The sequence below is a fragment of the Miscanthus floridulus genome, chromosome 9, assembly GCF_019320115.1.
Source record: "Miscanthus floridulus cultivar M001 chromosome 9, ASM1932011v1, whole genome shotgun sequence".
NCBI classification, from domain to species: Eukaryota; Viridiplantae; Streptophyta; class Magnoliopsida; order Poales; family Poaceae; genus Miscanthus; species Miscanthus floridulus.
In genome coordinates, this window is record NC_089588.1 from 36,544,146 (window position 1) to 36,562,424 (window position 18,279).

Below are 18,279 nucleotides of genomic sequence, written 5' to 3' on the forward strand. Positions count from 1 at the left end.
GGACGACCGTTGGGCAGGGACCTTTAGTCCCGGTTGGTATTACCAATCGGGACTAAAGGGTCCTTTAGTCCCGGGGGCAAAAAATGCCGAGGCTAATGCCAAATTGGGACATCGTTCTAAAGTCTGTTCTCTAGTAGTGTTAGGATGACCAAAACGCCACTAAGCTCATGCCCCTGGCATTTGGCCGGCGGGGAAGGGGTGGAAGGACCATCGGCCAGCGGAGAAGGGGGGGGGGGGGGGAAGGAGAACTGGCCGACGAAGAAGGGGAGGAACAAGTGCCTGCTTGCCAGTGAGCTCCAGCGAGATCTGGTCAAGATGAGCTCGACGCGTGAGATCCGGTGAGCCCCGTCCCTAGCGCGCGCGGCCGACCCAGTAAGCTCCGGTGAGATCCGGCGTCGTCCTATCCCCAGCGCGTGCAGCCGGCATGGTGAGCACTGGCCACAGGCGGTGGCGGCGCCAAGGGCTCCGTCGTGCGTGCGTGCCTGGAGCCCCGGTCTCGAGTGGGTGGGGCAAGCGGCTGGGCGGGTGGTGCGGCGAGCGGCTGAGCGGGTGGCGATGGCCACGGGCAGCAATGAGCGCAGGGGCGAAGCCCGGCCGCAAGATAGGGTTGGCGCTCGGGACAGGGCAATTATGAGGGGCACCACCTGTCCAGGTGGGCTTTTAGTTCCTTTTAGTAAGCTTTGGGTGACTAGTTGGCTAAATGTCATTAAGTCCTATTTAGTCAAAGTGTTTGGTAAAAAAGTTATTAAAAGGACTAAAAGCTACTAAGTTTAGGAGTTTCTAGGTGAACCAAACATCCCCTAAATACTACAGCACATGTCCTAGCCAATCAAGCCTACAACTCTACTGATAGGACTTCCCATGTGTTCCTATCTACATGTACAAATCCACTCCATGTAAGCAGCTGTCCTTTTTTGACAGCCACAAACTCTGTATTAGGTGATTCCATCACCCTTATTGTGGCATCTTGCCGCTAATTAATATATTCGTATTTCATAAAAAAAAATCACATAACCCCAACCAACATTCTTCCATGCTTATATAATAACCAAACAATGGAAATTTCTCGTCTGACTCTGATCTCCTATTCTACATTACCACCTTTCATATCCAAAAATGCAAATGCCACCTGTGTCCTTATAATCTGGACTAGCCATCAACTAGTACTGTCCTTGCTTTTTTTAGCTCTACTTTCTTTAGGCCAAAAGCCTAAACAAAAAGATCAGCTTTACGAAAGGTGTGTTTTGAAAGCTAGACCATTTTGGATTGCGAGAAATTTTCCTAAATCCTTTTGTGTTTCTGTGAAGTTGAAGTAAATTCTGTAAAATTCCTACAAACCAAAGGGACCCTAAAAGTTGTTTTATTCTAAAAGCCATAAACTTGTGTCGAGAAGAACTTATAACAAAATCTACCTAGGGAAGTCGATTGCTTGGCTGCAAAATGGACGACCTAAGAAAATCAGCCCATATTTATAACAGACCATATAATAAATCCTTAAATGTTATTATACAATAAAAATAATCTTTAATATTGTAGACTGACTCATCTTAAATAGTTAGCTATTATATATATATGTATTGTAAGGTTTAAAATAAAATGGCAGAAGACGAGTCACATGCTTGCATAGCCTAAGACATGTCACGGTGCACATAAGCATGGATTTAGACAACCAAGTTGGTTTTATAGCTCTAACGGAAGGACGAAAGAGGAAAATGATAGTAAGGGCCTGTTTGGCAGGGCTCCTCTCTGGCTCCGGCTCTGGCTCCTCCAGAGGAGCCCTGCCAAACGTTTTTCTGGAGGAGCCGTTTTTCAGTAAAAAGTAGAGGAGCTGGAGCCGTTTTGGAGGAGCCATAATTTGTGGCTCCTCCAAAACGGCTCTGGCTCCTCCGAAGAAGCCCCTCAGGAGGAGCCCTGCCAAACAGGTCCTAAGAGACGACTATGAAAGGGAAAAAAACAAGCGAGAGTGACGGGACAAGAATAGTTGGAACTTGGAAGTGACAGACAACAAATTAAAATTTTTGTTCTTTAATACTAGATTATATATCGATTAAAGGGCTATCTATTTTTAATAAATTAACTATGCAGAAATACAGTAAAAATGAATTATTAAAAAACATGTTACGTTTCCTTGACAAAAAGGCTAACTACAAAAGATATCTTCACTGGTAAAATATTGTGGCTTATTAGCAATTAATTTAATAAATCAATTGCATAAAAGTAGTAATATTTATAATGTGTAATAAGTATCATCAAATATATCCTTATAATAAATTTATTTTAAGTTTACTTGGAGATATAAATATAGATAATATTTTTCTATATAATTAGTTAAATTCAAAAGAATTTGATTTCTCGAGAAGAGTAAGGTGCGTTTATATTTTTTAACGGAGGAGCATATTGTTTTAATTAAAACACATTTTCAGGTCGCAGTAGGCCGCAGGCTGCCGCCTTCCTTCTGTTTGTCAGCGCCAGAGGTGACCGGAAAACCACGGCGTTCTTGCTTCTCTCCCCGGCCAAAATTTGCTGACCGGATCAACCCAAGACCTAGAAGGATTTTCGATCTGATTGCGGCATGGTAACTTGCGCCCAATCGATTCGACTGTTCGCGCGCTCTCACGGTTAGCATCCAATCGGATCCGACTAACATTTCCGTCTTCTTGGCTTGGGGCGGTGCAGATCCGCTTCATCCTGCTGCAGAACCGGCAGGGGAAGACGCGGCTGGCCAAGTACTACGTTCCGCTCGAGGACTCGGAGAAGCACAAGGTTGAATACGAGGTAAGAGGCGTACGAATCAGTGGTACTGGTTCAGCTCGGTTCTTGATCTTCTGTTTCTGTTTTCTACTTTTCTTGATTTCGTTTCTTGCCGGTTCGCAGGTACATCGGCTCGTGGTCAATCGGGACCCTAAGTTCACCAACTTCGTCGAGGTAATCGGGTTCCTGATTCTCTGTAAATTCTAAATTCTTCATAGGATACTTTGCAACTTCTGAATCTGAACATGAGGGACTATGCGGATTTATCCATTGTGAATTTGTGATAGATATGGTTATGAAGCTCGTGTCTTCACGTAGGGACTCTTGTTTTGGTTGCAATGGGATATAAATGACGATCATTTCCTTTTATGAGTGACAATCGAGCAGATTTTGTGAGATGCTGATCGAGAATTAAGTACTTGTGTTGTAAATATTGGTTATGTGGAAGTGATTGTGTGGTTCAGGATGGAGAATCTGAGAGTAAATTTACGCAAATTTATCAATTATATAGCAGAGTGCATGATATTTGTTGTTTTAATAGATTCTTTCGATCAGTCTTACCAGAATTTTTTTATCAAGGCTACCTACTACCTATTAGGTTGATTTGAGAGTACATGTAGGTATCCAACATTGTTGTGTTCTTGGTCTGTTGGATCAGCCTGTTAATTGGATATTTGAAGGTATCGTTGGCTACTTGCTTGTCTTGCTAAAGTTGATCAAATTTCAGGACTACTGAATATTGATCAGGCAACACGATCTTCATCAATGCTAGCTACACATAACATACGGGGACATATCTAGTGTGACTAACTTCTGTTTCTTTTTAGAATGTTTCATTATTAATATGAGGGAGAGAAGGAGATACCAAATGGAGTCTATCATGATGTCTGGTTTAAAAAGAATGAAAAACAAATTCAAGTCACGTGAAAAAATTATAAATGCTTTTCATTTCTTATCCTGTCATATTCACTATATTCAATATTCCTTGCACAAAAGGCACAGTACCGGAGTATGGAGATAGTATCTGGTGTGTGGTCCAATGTGTAGGCCATGTTCCAATATTGAAAGTAGAACTACTGATGACTGACAGAAAATTTTAACGTTTCTAAGCACACCTTTTTCTTTTCATCTAAGTTATAACCATGAGCCTGTCAAATCAAATTTCTATGCTCACCACAACACGTGTATTTGAGGGCACTAGTCCTATGTCCTTAGTGTTACAGTCAGGTGGAAAATGAGAGTAGCATGTGTATCGGATCGCTTATGACTTATCCTTGACAATTGGGTCAGGGTGTTTGTGGCGGAGGTTTCTAATTTAATTGGAGCATCTGTAACAATACATCTGTGGGACCTGCCCCCTGGCCTTTCCTTGTATGTTTTCCTTCTTAATGAAATAACATGCAACTCTCCTGTGTTCTTTGTGGGGAAAAAAATTCTTTGCTCATGTAGTAGGGTTAGCTTCGAAGCTTTTGATTTGGCTACTGCATGAATTAGTTTTGTTCTACCTTGTAGTGCGCCCTTATTAAAATGTTAACGGGACTGTATAAAATCTGTCTCTGACTAAAATATTTGCTACTATTGGACCATGTGAACCTAACTACTGGGTTCTTCTATTACTTCGACTTTCCATACTAATCTGGATTTTTTTCTTATGCAGTTTCGCACACACAAAGTTATCTACAGGAGATATGCAGGACTGTTTTTTTCAATATGTGTGGACATAACTGATAATGAATTGGCATACTTGGAATGCATTCACTTGTTTGTCGAGATATTGGACCATTTCTTTAGCAATGTTTGTGAGCTTGATTTAGTGTTTAATTTTCACAAGGTACCATTTCTTTATTTTCCAAGTTACCCTTTAATATTCTTTGCTTGTGGACTAAGTGGCAATAGCTAGTTCACATTTAATATTGCAAGTAATAGTTCACATTTTCATATGGTTTCATCTAGGTGGCAATAAATAGTTTATCAGGATCAGCTGACTAAAAAACAAACACACAGTTTAGCTTTTATGAACCTGTGTTTATGATGTTACCAATTTAATTGTAAAATTAGTGGTCCTTATTTTTCTCTTTACCTTGAAGGTTTACCTGATACTAGATGAGTTTATTCTTGCTGGAGAGCTGCAAGAAACCAGCAAAAAGGTATACATAGTTTTCTCTTGTTTTTAGAGTATTTTCTGCCACAACCAACAGTTCCTACCAGTCATATATACAGTTTCTGTGTATGATAAATGTATGTCACAGTTTCTGCTATTCCTTTTGCTCGTGGCATGACAGATCTGATGCTTGGGTTACATTTACTTTCTTAATTCAGTTGATGGCAAAAATGCATTAGAATGGACAGTGGACTGACTAAATACATTAAGATCCAACATTGTCTTGTTTCTCTAGATTTTGTTCTTTCCATTATGCAGACCTAGTTCTTCATTTGGCTTTGTTCTCCACTCTAACCAGTAACAAGACATAACTGGAACTAGTGTTTTTTCAACAATACCTTTTTTTCCGAACTTGCTGGAGAGTTGCGTCTGCATGCTATTGCATTGATAAAGAATGTTAGGTTACAGGGTGTTAACTGCTTAGTCATTACATGAAACCAGACATGCCATGTACAATACAAAGAACGGAGCAGAAAGAACGACCCAAACCTAAGTTGACAGCAAGCTCTGGAGCTACACTGCCTCGGCTCTACACTTAATTACTTCCCCTTGGTATCTGAATGTCCAGTTCACCTTGATATAAGAAGCTCTAGAATGTTTGTTTCACGACACTTGATGTTTGATGTCCATGAGTGGCAAGTTTCACAGAGCTAAAATGTAGATAACCAACATTGTACCTTGTGCTGAAAACGCTGGACGGGAACTTAATGTTCGATAACAAACAGCCTTGGGGATATGCAGATATTAATGGGTAATAGCCTTTGTATGGTTTTTAGTACGAGTCTGGAACTTGATTGGCCCATCCAAAGTTATTACAAACCTCCAAAGTCTCTTTCTTTTTTGTTTGTTCATTAAGAATAGATAATGAATTAAGGATGATCAACACCTCCTTTCAAATTTTCAGGCAATAATTGAGCGAGTGGGTGAACTGGAGAAGCTGGAATGAGAACGACCAGGAAGACAGCTGCCGCCTGCAGCGTTCGTTGCGTTCCAACTTGTACTATTCGTTTCAGGTGTTTTTGTGCTTGCTTTCCTGGTTCTTCGTACCTGTTGACAGTCAGCGTGTGGCCCATGCTGTCATTCTCTCGAAGAATGCTGTGCAACATGAGATTGGTGCCAGTTACATTATAATTTCTCGTACCTTTGGAAAAAAAAACATATAATTTGTCAGGAAATTGTTTCGTTCCCGGCTGCAGTGGAAAAGAAAAGGAAAACACTATCGTTCAACTATGTTTGCACTGCCGACCAGCTGCAGATGAGCACTGAAACATCCAGAACATGGCACATACTATATATATATTATATATCAAGCGAAGAAGAAAGATTGAAATGAAAGACACGAGCAAACGAAGGGTGTACATGCACGTTACAGCAGAGCAGGACAGGAAACGAATACAAGCCTCCCTGCCTGCAAATGGCACGGATGACTCTGGTTCCCCTGCAGCTGCATGGATGTTCATCAGGGATTCAGGGACGGAGGCAATCTCAACAAGTATGGTAAGACTAAGATAAAACGTTTGAATATTGGGTAAGGTACGTGATGTCAAGAACTGTGAAGTGGATTGGTACTCGTTCCCAAGGCACCGGTCTGATGAGAGGCAGCAGGCCGCCCGCGCCCGGAGCCCGGAGGAGCCGCTGGGATCGTCGTCTCCACTCCAGCAGCTGTGTTTGTTGGAACCGTTTGCTCTGTTCCTGAGTTCATCATATGCGTGCAAGCGTTTCGGGATGAGTATGTCGACCAGGAATCCACAACGATCCATCTATTGTTCTTAGGGCCTGTTTGGTTGGCTACCAAAAATTACAATACCAAAGGTTTACTAAGAAAAAAATTGTTAAAACTAGGATAAGAATATTTGCCATAAATTTGGCATGCTAATTGTGAGATGTTAGCAAATTTTGGTAGCCAATCAAATGGCTGCCAAAATTTTGGCTTGCCTAAGTTTCAGTAACCAAATTTTAGGCATCAAACAATCAATGCTGATGCTGCACATATATAGATATATTTCGATAATTCATTGTACTAGTGGTAGGCCTAGAATTTTAGAGTTACGTATTCAAAATGTGAAGTGCTTTCATTTTTTGTTTTGGTTACATAAAATATAATATTTAGCATGTATAATAGACAAAATTAGTAAATGTTTTTGTCTAATATTTAGGCTAGTATTTTTTTGGTTTTGACTTCTAATTAGGGCTCAGGTACTCAAAGGCCCCGAAGGTTGGGCAAAGAAGCATACACAGGTACACTCAATGGCAGAGCTTGAGGACAAATATTGAGGGGGCCAACAAGAAAATATATATGATTTAGGGAGTGTTTGGGGGGGGGGGGGGGGGGGGGGAGGACATTTGTAGCACCCGTTTTTAAGAACAAAACCAGATACGCACCATATGTGAGTCCAGAAAGTTAAATATCACATATAGCTACAAATAAGGGTAATATTAAAAGACAATGCTCAATATATAACGTACTTAATATAAAGGATATAACCTTAGACAGCAAACAGCGGAAAAGACAACTCCGATCTTCGGGTGAAGACTCCAATCCACAGGGACAACTGATTGGTTGATCACAAGCCTAACTCCTCTAGACTAGCAATTTGGTACCCATCTGGGATTTTTCCAAAGATTTAAAAAGTAAAGCAAGCATAAGTACATGTCGTACTCAACAAATATAACATGGAGTTCATGAGGCTCCAAAGGCTGACACCGGTTTAACTGCAATTAGCTTTTAATGAGTCATCTTTTAGCAATTGGGTGGCAACAAGTTTATTCACAAGTCCATATAAACACATGATCAGGTAAACATGAATAATGAACAGCATAAACAGTAATTATCAGTGTGCATCTTCATCATCGGTATCATCCGTGTTCTTCATCTATTCCATAAGGGTCCAAGGCCGCTCATGACCGTGAGCACGACTGATATACCAGTTTTACACTCTGCCGAGATTGTACACTTTCACTGTGAGTCGTGATTTACCCTTTCGCCCGAGGCGGCCAACCTCTTGACCCACTACCAAGGAAGGTCGACAGGGTTCACCATGAAGCATTTCAAAGGTTCGTCTAATAAGTTATGGCCGCTAAGGTTTCCTCATCAATAAGCATGAACCCTCCTTCAAGGAGTGACTAACAAAATACCAAGAAACCAAAGTGCACCCTCTTAGCAGTCCGAGATCATACCCGTCGGAGCCCCTCTTGCGCCATAAAGGTAACCACTAACAAGCTAGAAAAAGTCCTCATACTGAGCTAAAGCCAGAGCCACGTAGCCCTCACAGCTGTACTGTAAGTCCCGGATGTTCGCTTACAGATAAGTCCCGGATGTACTATAGATATATGTATACTGACCTTAAGATAAATTTTAATCTAATAAAAATTTATTATTTCCCCATGTTTTTATGAGCATAAAAATACAAAATTAACTCAATTTACATCTATTTAAAAATGAACAAATTTTTATGGTGTTACAGCATTATAAAACTTCATTAGCAAAATATACATATATCTATAGTATCCTATATAAGACCGGAAAAATGAGTGGGGCCATGGCCCAGTATGGCCCCAATGAAGCTCTGTATATGGGTACACTGCAAGACATTACCCGAAGGTACACCATAGGACCTAGCACAAGGCCTGTTCGTTTGAACTTATTAGCCGGCTTATCAGTTAGAAGCTATAGTATTTTTTTCTCACAATAAAATAGATTCAGCCGACTTATTAGCCGACTTTAATACCAGCCGAACATGTTGACGTGAACCAGAGTTGGTAGAAGTCCAAAAAAGAAGACCACCTTGCCCTTAGAATATGCTGGGAATTGAATATGGTCGTGGCGTCTTGTAACTTTGGAGGCGGCCCTTCACTTCCCCTATACATACGGAGTCTGTAAATGTTGAAAAGTAGAGATTAACAACATTTGTTTTGTTCTTTCTCTTTCGGCTTTTGTTTAACCATACCCTCGTTGGTATTCTGTTCCACCGACTTGACCTTCAAACCTTTGGGCTGCCTGAAGGTTTTGTGGAAAACTGGTCATCACAACATCAAGTTTCAAACCACTTTAGGCCTTGATTGGATGCACGTGTATTCATCTCAATCCATGTATGTTGAAGTGTATTAGAGTGGAATTAAATTGAGTTCTATTCTATTCCACTCCGACACATATGAATTGGAGTGAATACACATACATCCAAACAAAGCCTAACGAACTATTTATTAGGCTCGTTTGGATCTTTGGAATTTAATTCATTCTAATAATTATAATTTAGACACAAATTAATTAAGCCAATATGGTTCTATATGGAATATATTTGTCTATTATTATTAGCCATACAGGGCAGATATTTATATGTTGCATTTCTACTGTACTGAAGAGAGTTAAAGAACGTGCTATAAGTTGAAGAGTAGAAATATAGCATGATGATCTATAAGATCAATTTTCATCTTCCACCCTAAGAATTTGAGATAGACATATATGTGAGCTTAGGAAAATTGTGGAATGTCAAATTCCAAGCCAAATAGCTTACTCCATTAAGTAGATTTTAATTTCTCTAGAATGAAAGAATCCAAACGACCTCTTAGATGATTTTAAATATTTTAAGGGCATAAATTAAAATACCTGTTTTTTCCTATAAGGGCAAAGTAGACCACTATAGTACAATGACGGTTACCGTGCACAACATAATTTCGACCCCCGCAGCACAAAGAAACACATTCCACACTTGTAATTAATAATATCAAAATGAAGGAAACAGAGAGAAAACACACATGAAAAGATACAGAGGGATCCACCGATCTCATCATCTGCTCAAGTAGGACAATATAAAAAATGGCCTGCACAACATAATCCGGTGCAAATTGCATTGCTTAGGGCTGTTCATACGGAGGCACACCACCCTTGTCCTTGCTACCAGGGTTGCCTACGACGCCCGTAACCACATCCTTAACCTCACGAGTCTCAACCGATGTGTCTTTGTGTCGGTGTCAACATGTTTGCCAGCGACAGTAACAGTTGCCACGGGGAGATGAGCGGATGAGAGCCAGCAGGGTGGCAAGAGGAGAGCTAGGAGATGGCAGCAGCGGCAGGCCAGCCAGCCGTGGCGCACAAGCAGCAGCCATGTTGTTCTCTCCACTTGGTTGAGGAGATGGAATTCTCTATTGCCATGTTCGCTTGAACTACTTTAACGCGAACGAATAGTGTTTTTCTTTCACAATAAATCAGAATAAGTCAAATTTCAACGAAACACGAAACGAACAGTTCGCTGAAATTTAGATTATGCTGATGCTTATACTGATTTATTATGAGAGGAAAACACTGTTCGTTCGCTTATGTGCCGCTGTTGCAGAGCTGCAGGTGTGTGTGGCCTTGCCTCCGCCTACAATGTTTATATATAGAGATCTGTTAGTACCGCTGTTGCAGAGCTGCAGGTGTGTGTGGCCTTGCCTCTACCTACGATGTTTATATATAGAGATCTGTCATTCCAATTTCAGGTTCAGCCATCTCCATCTCGTAATTTTAAAATAGCGGTGAGTCAATGGATGAATGGATCGCATGCGGCTTTTTCTATCGTTGCTTGATGCGCTTGCACTTCGCTGGCTTGTTTGACTCTGCCGGTCTGCCCTGTATTTTGCGAGACCGCTCTTTCTTTAACAAGAGTGCTAGATATGTGTCAAACACGTGTACCATTGGACTACAGTTGGATTTGAGTTGTATTATGATAGAGTTAGACTCAAACTTTAAATTTGTATTCTATTAGGGGCCATAAATACGAAGCAACTCCTGTTGTAACTATGAGACTAGACAGAGGCTGGTTTGGACAACGGCAGAGTTTACAAGATTCTCCGGACGCCAGTGGAGCCGCTGTTTTTTTAGAATGAGCGCATGTAGCCATGGATGTTCGGATGCTTCAGTGGTTGCATGAGCCAACCACCAAGGTAGGTCACATCATTCTTTGCAATTATTGTTGGCACCTCTAAATTATATAATATACAAGATGCTATCCTGTAGTGTATTTACGATTGTTCTTGTAGTATCCATGAGATATTAATTTTTTGCTACTATTGGGCACGAATATTGTTGAATATCATTCACTTGAACCTAGGATTTTTATTCTCCTAAATCTAAAATATGGGTCTCACTGTCGGAGACGGCTTCTTTATCGAGTGTCCCATACTTTGTCGAGTGCTTTTTATCGGACGCTATGTAAAGAGGCTATTTGCCGAGTGCCAGAGATAAAGCACTCGGCAAACAACTGGCACTCGGCAAAGAGGTGGTTTGCTGAGTGCCGAGCACTCGGCAAACAACAACACTCGGCAAAGACCAGGTTTGCCGAGTGTTGGGCACTCGGCAAACCAGAACACTCGGCAAAGGGTCGCCGGCGTTAACGGCCGGCAGCCACCGTTAACCCTTTGCCGAGTGTCTTCTCCTGATACTCGACAAAAGCGGTGATTTGCCGAGTGTCATTTTTTGACACTCGGCAAACCATTTTTTTCACTTTTGACCTCCAAACTTTTTCTACGGTCCTCATACAATACCTGGTACTCCATGGTCCAATGTGGCACATTTCTCGGACTTTTTCTATATTTCTTTAATTTATTTTATTTAATTGAATTTTCTTGGATAATTCAAATTATAACCGCTAGTCATTCGAATAATAAAAAAATGAATGGAAAAATGATATTCATGTTATTTAGTATAATGTGAGGTCGTATCCAGGAACAAACCACCAATTTCGAACATCTTGTTCACGAAACATGACCACGAACTTGCGATCGAGTTGTTTTTAAATTCTATAAAAAGCAAACGAAGTCCAAAAATCATGAAACTTGTCAAGATGTCATGATATCATATGTGGAGGCTGTGATAAAAATTTGAGAAGGTTTTGCGCAAGTTGTCATGTACGATGCTTGCAAATTGAGGAATCTCCGAAGAAGTTTCATGAGCTATCTCGGACCGTGATTGCTGACTTAGAAAGAATGGCACCTGTGTTGCTCTGTAAGTTGGAGAAGATCTTTCCACCCGGCTTCTTCAATCCGATGCAGCATTTGATTTTGCATCTCCCGTATGAGGCACGAATGGGGGGCCGTGCAGGGCCATTGGTGCTATGCAATTGAGAGATGTCTAAAGGTTCTTCGAAAGAAATGTAGAAATAAATGCAAAATCGAGGCTTACATTGCAGAGGCATACATTCTGGAGGAGGTGGTGAACTTCACAACAACATACTATGGTGACAACCTTCCTAGCGTGCATAATGCACCCCCTCGTTACAATGCTGGCGAAAATAAATCGAACCTCAGCCTTTTCTGAGGGCAACTCGGAAGCGCAAGTGCATCGACCCCCAAGACCTTGAATCATGAAGAGTGGCGCCATATCATGCTATACGTGTTGACCAACCTTGACGAAGTGGTGCTGTACATGCAGTAAGTTCTCAACGAACTTGTTAAATACGCCATCACTATTCTGCATCCAATCCCCTTGTTTCTCGTTGGTACAGGGAATTTCTTCCTGAATTCTAGCGTCAATCAAGGGATCCTACCCCACAGTAGCTAGATACCCTTCTTAGACAGGGTGCAGGAAATGGAATGCCCGATTTCATTTCTTGGTTCAAACGGAAGGTACCGTCCAATTTAGCTCTTACTTAGTTTGACATTCCAAGTTACTCGTATGTGCGAATAATATAACGATGTATCCTGCTTGAGCTTGCAGGGCCAGAGGGATGTGTCTATGCATGCCGAGTTGAGACAGGTTGCCGATGGCTTTGCCTATAGGGTTAGGTTATTTCCCGGTTATGACATGAATGGATATCGCTTTTGCACAACAAGCTACGAGCAGAGTCAGCCCAATCGAAGAACCACAAGTTTCGGAGTTTTTACGCCCGGCGTTGATGAGGTCAAGTATTATGGAAGAATTGAAGAAATATACGAACTCAAGTTTCATGGTTCCAAACCTTTTAATCTCGTCATATTCAAATGCCATTGGTTTGATCCTAAAGTAACGAGACGGACATATCCTAATCTTGGGCTAGTCAAAATTCGATAGGATTCCGTCTTACCAGAAGACGATGTCTATATTGTGGCCCAATAGGCCACGCAAGTTTATTATCTCCCATATGCGTGTCAAACCAAAAGGCATCTTAAGGGTTGGGATATTGTGCACAGGGTATCGCGACACGGTAAAATGCCTGTCCCAAACGATGAAGATTACAACTTAGACTCAAACACATATGACAGAGAGTTCTTTCAAGAAGAGGGACTAGAAGGGAGGTTTGAGATAGACTTAACCGAAGCGATCGGAATGGAAGTAGACAATAAAATGGTTATTGAAGAGGATGCTGGAGATGAGGTGCAAAATGTGAAGAACTTACAAATGCTTTAGCGATTACATTTAGACAATGACAATGGCAACATTGCTCATTCGGATAGTGTTGATTATTTCGACATGATTGATAGTAATGATGAGACTTATGATCTAGCTAATCCTGATCATAAAGATTATTTCTAATACATGTAATACTATGTTATTTTGTAATTATATTTTGTTTATTTTGCATCTCTTTCTAAGTACTTCTTGTTTATCTGTGCTTATTGGTTTACTCTTTTTAATTGTAGGTGATTGAACAAAGATGGTGGGCGGTGGGATGAGGAAGCTAGCGTCCTTGTACCGAAGGACAAGGACCGCTACACCGGAGGAGAGTAGGAGGAGGAGCAGCTACAAGAGGGAGCCATCGCCTGCCACCCCATCGCGTGAGGAGGAGGAGGAGGTGCAGGTGCACTAGGAGGACACCGAGGAGGTGCAGGAGGACATGCAGGAGGACGACGAGGTGGAGGCGATAGCAGGGGGTTCTGTTTCCTCTAGTTCGTCGAGCGTCTACTTGCGAGGTCCCACGAGCCTCCCTAAGCGACCGATACCTCATGAGAGACGCCCGCTGATTCGACCCGAGGGGGAAAAGTAAGTAACTTTAGATGTTATCACTACTTTATATGATATGTTGAAAATCAAAATAGAAACTAATAATTTTTCTTAATCACTTGGGCAGGAACTAGACGATTGTGGCGAGTGGAGGTGCTCACACATGCCAAGTCAATGGCATCCTCGGTCTTCTGTGCAAGGTGCACTTCCCTGGCCTGGTTGAGTACGTCGGAGTGACGGGGCCGGCCTACTCGTTTGACCACTACACCGCCGCCCCCGATGCTGTAGATCAGGCCCACAGGGTATTCAACAACAAGACGGAGCGGGTGAAGCAAGAGCTGTGGGTAAGTCTTTCTCACACTACATTGCTCAATACATCGCATTCATTGGACAATCTTGAAATAATGAATGGATACATCATGTTCGTATGCAGGATTTCCTTAGATGCCAAGATGAATATGAGGCCAGGGCAGATGCGGTGGCTACCAAATGCTGCAAAAAACTCATCGTGGACATGCATTACGAGGTGTGCATCCAGGATGTCGTAACTTACCATGGGACCATCCTTGAAACGAAGGTCACCAAAAGGGACGCAAGAACCATGACGCTGACCCGGGACCAGTACCTGCAGGTAAATACAGAACATTAATACTTTTTCCTTTTGAGATTAAGTAGGATTAATTTCATCTTCTGATATGTCATGTACTTGATGGCCTATAGATGATTCCTTATTGGTGCGCCATGCATCCCCAATGCTAGGTACAACTGGTGGACAAGTGGTGCTCACACGAGTGGTAGGAGACGCACAACTTGTGTCGAGAGCGGCGTTTGATGATGCCAGGTGTAGCACACCATCAAGGCAGCCGCAGCCTCAGCGGATACGCAGAAACATAGGTACGCGAATTCATTTATTTATTCTAACACTCAATTCTGCATGATTTCTAATCATCTTGCTATTTTTCTCGCAGTTGGCATCACATGGTGGCCAGCCTTGCTCCATCTTTAAGGCATTTGCTATGGCCCACAAGGGCAAGGCGACATTCGACGTCGACTACAACCCGGAGGACGGGCCCAAGGCATACAGCATGCGACCCTCCACAACCGCCTCATTGAGTACACATCGATGGCAAGGGAGGTCCATGGGCCAGAGTATGATCCAAGCACCGAGGACCTTGATGGAGAAGTCGTCATGAGGGTGGGAGGAGGCAAGAAGCATGGGCGGTACTAGATTGGCGATGACGCAATCGACTCGGCCGCTACTCCCAGTCTCTCCTAGATTCGAGCAAGCAGCACGAGCACGAGCCCGGCCATACGACCTCGGCAGGACACTTCACACCACCGGATGGAGGCACTCGAGGTTATAACTAGTTTATTCGTCGTAATTGGTTTTTTATACCTTTTCTTTGCATTATTGTAACATTGGGGTGAATATATTATAGGCCCAGCTAGAACAAGAGAGGAGGATATGGGAGCAGATGCAGGCGAAGATGGAGAGGGTGGAGGCCGAGCAACGGAGGATGGCGAAGATTCTTCAGTACATGCAAAGTCTTGGTGCCGCTACGGGTGTAGTTCCGCCACTTTCACTATTCGCTCCACCTCCTCACTATTCTACTCCTGTGAGTATAAATGTTTTAGTTTGTATGTTCATGCTTACGATCAAATCAGCGGTCGTCTCTCACGAGGTATCGGTCGTTGAGGGTGGCTCGCTGGACCTCGCAAGTAGACGCTCGACAAACTAGAGGAAGCGGAACCCCCTACTGTCGCCTCCTCCTCCTTGTCCTCCTGCATGTCCTCCTACAACTCCTCAGCGTCCTCTTGGGGCACCTGCTCCTCCTCACGTGATGGGGCGGCAAGCGATGACTCCCTCCTATAGCTCCTCCTCCTCCTACTCTCCTACGGTGGAGTGGTCCTTGTCCTTCGATACAAGGACGCAAGCTTCCTCATCCCACCGCCCACCATCTTTGTTCAATCACCTGCAATTAAAAAGAGTAAACCAATAAGCACAGATAAACAAGAAGTACGCAGAAAGAGATGCAAAATAAACAAAACGACATATTTAACAAGTTCGTTGAGAACTTACTGCATGTACGGCACCACTTCGTCAAGGTTGGTCAACACGTATAGCATGATATGGCGCCACTCTTCATGATTCAAGGTCTTGGGGGTCGATGCACTTACACTTCCAAGTTGCCCTTGGAAAAGGCTGAGGTTCGATTTATTTTTGCTAGCATTGTAATGAGGGGGTGGATTATGCATGCTAGGGAGGTTGTCACCATAGTATGTTATTGTGAAGTTTGCCACCTCCTCCAGAATGTGTGCCTCTACAATGGAAGCCTCGATTTTGCATTTATTTCTACATTTCTTTCGAAGAACCTTTAGACATCTCTCGATTGGATAGCACCAATGGCCCTGCATGGGCCTCCCCATTCGTGCCTCATACGGGAGGTGCAAGATCAAATGTTGCATCGGATTGAAGAAGCCGGGTGTAAAGATATTCTCCAACTTACAGAGCAACACAGGTGCCATTCTTTCCAACTCAGCAATCACGGTCCAAGATAACTCCTTGGCACAAAGCTGGCAAAAGAAATAGCTCAACTCTATCAACACTAGCCAGACATGCTCTGGGACATAGCCTCGAACCATCGCCGGAAGAAGCCGCTCAATCCATATGTGGTAGTCATGACTCTTTGTCCCTAAGACTCGCATAGTAGATAAGTTCACTCTCCTCCTTAGATTAGCTGCATACCCATCAGGGAACATTAACATCTAGATCCATTCTAGTACTTCTCTCCTTTGGGGCTTGCTCAAGACAAAATTGGCCTTAGGCCTCCTCCATGTCTTGCCGCGAGTAGGAGGCTTCATATGTTGGTTTGGTCTATCGCATAATGTTGCCAGATCCACTCTAGCCTTAACATTGTCCTTTGACTTGTCAGGAATGTCCATGATTGTTGCCCAAAGTGCCTCGATGACATTCTTTTCAGTGTGCATTACATCAATGTTGTGTGGAAGGAGGTCATCAAAATAGGGGAGCCGAGTCAAGCCTGACTTATGAGTCCACATATGTTGCTCACCATATCCCACAAAACCACCTTTTGGATTAGCCATGAGACCATCTACCTATTCATGAACCGTGGCACCAGTCATTATCGGTGGTGCAGGGTCTGTCACTATGACACCTTTCGTAAAGTTCTTGATGTCTCGTCTGAATGCATGGTCAAGAGGGAGGAATTGTTGATGTTTGTCGAATGATGAATACTTGCCACCCTTCTGTAACCAAATGAACCTCAGACCTTCCTTGCATACTGGGCATGGGAACTTCCCGTGAACACACTAGGCGCAGAATATCCCATACACCAGGAAGTCATGCAGGGAGTAGTGGTACCAAACATGCATTTTGAAGTTTTTCTTTGTAGCTTGGTCATATGTCCATACCCCTTCCTCCCAAGCATGGACCAATTCATCAATCACAGTCTCCATGAACACACCCATATTATTCCCTAGGTGTCCAGGAATTATCAATGATAAGAATATGTTCTGTCGTTGAAAGCATACGCCGGGGGGAGATTGAGGGGGATAATGAACACGGGCCAACATATGTCTGGGGCAGCCATCATTTCATAAGGATTGAACCCATCTGTTGCCAGCGCAACACGTACATTATTAGCCTCTTTAGCTTTCTCATGATGAATGCCATCAAAGTGGGTCCATGCTTCACCATCGGATGCATGTACCATCCTGTCAGGATTATATTGTTTGCCATTTTTGTGTCATGTCATCTGTTTCGCGGATTCCTCGTTCATGTATAGCCGTTGGATCCTCGATATGAACGGAAGGTGCCGTAGGATTGTCACGGGAATGTGAAGCTGCCTCTTCTGGCCATCACCAAGATCTACCTCTAGGAACCTAGAGGATTTACACTTTGGATAATACTTTGCTTCCATGTATTCTTTCCTAAATAGGACGCACCCCTTCGGGCAAGCATGTATCTGCTCATACAACATCTTAAGTGCATGAAGGAGTTTCTGTGACTCGTGCATGCTCTTTGGCAGAAGGTGACCCTCCGGAAGCAGGCTACCAATAACTGTCAACATACCATCGAAGGCGTCTCGACTCAGGCTATACTGGGACTTTAATGCCATTATGCGTCTAATGGCATCCAGTTAAGAAACCTTTGTCTAGCCATGAAGAGGTTTATGTGCCGCGACAAACATGTCGTAGAACGCCTTTGTGGTTGCCTCTGGCTCCTCCTCCGTACGTCCTTCAGCGAACTGTGCCTCGTGATAGTCATTTAACATGTCTGCTACCTCGGCATCAGCATCATAATCCTCGACGCGTGGTCTCACCACCTCCTCTCTCATACGATCGGCTTTACCATGGTAGACCCACCGGGTATAGTCTGCCATAAATCTATTCTTCCAAAGATGTTCCCCCATGACCTTCTTCGTTTGTCTTTTCCTATTTGCACATTTGC

General features: G+C 42.9%; 1 protein-coding gene across 1 annotated transcript; it reads left to right on the forward strand.

The window, feature by feature from the left end:
- The first annotated feature begins 2,428 nt into the window (after positions 1-2,428).
- Positions 2,429-6,087, forward strand: LOC136481742 (AP-2 complex subunit sigma-like). The gene is made up of 6 exons (XM_066479052.1): positions 2,429-2,575; positions 2,677-2,775; positions 2,875-2,925; positions 4,409-4,582; positions 4,839-4,898; positions 5,817-6,087. The coding sequence occupies exons 1-6, from the start codon at positions 2,573-2,575 to the stop codon at positions 5,856-5,858; spliced, it is 429 nt and encodes a 142-aa protein (XP_066335149.1). The 5' UTR covers positions 2,429-2,572; the 3' UTR covers positions 5,859-6,087.
- The last annotated feature ends 12,192 nt before the right edge of the window (positions 6,088-18,279 follow it).

Excerpts from the sequence above, each read along its gene's own strand:
- LOC136481742 (XM_066479052.1), top strand. Across the intron at positions 2,776-2,874 it reads AGCACAAGGTTGAATACGAG|GTACATCGGCTCGTGGTCAA; the intron begins GTAAGAGGCGTA and ends GCCGGTTCGCAG. Across the intron at positions 4,899-5,816 it reads TGCAAGAAACCAGCAAAAAG|GCAATAATTGAGCGAGTGGG; the intron begins GTATACATAGTT and ends TCAAATTTTCAG.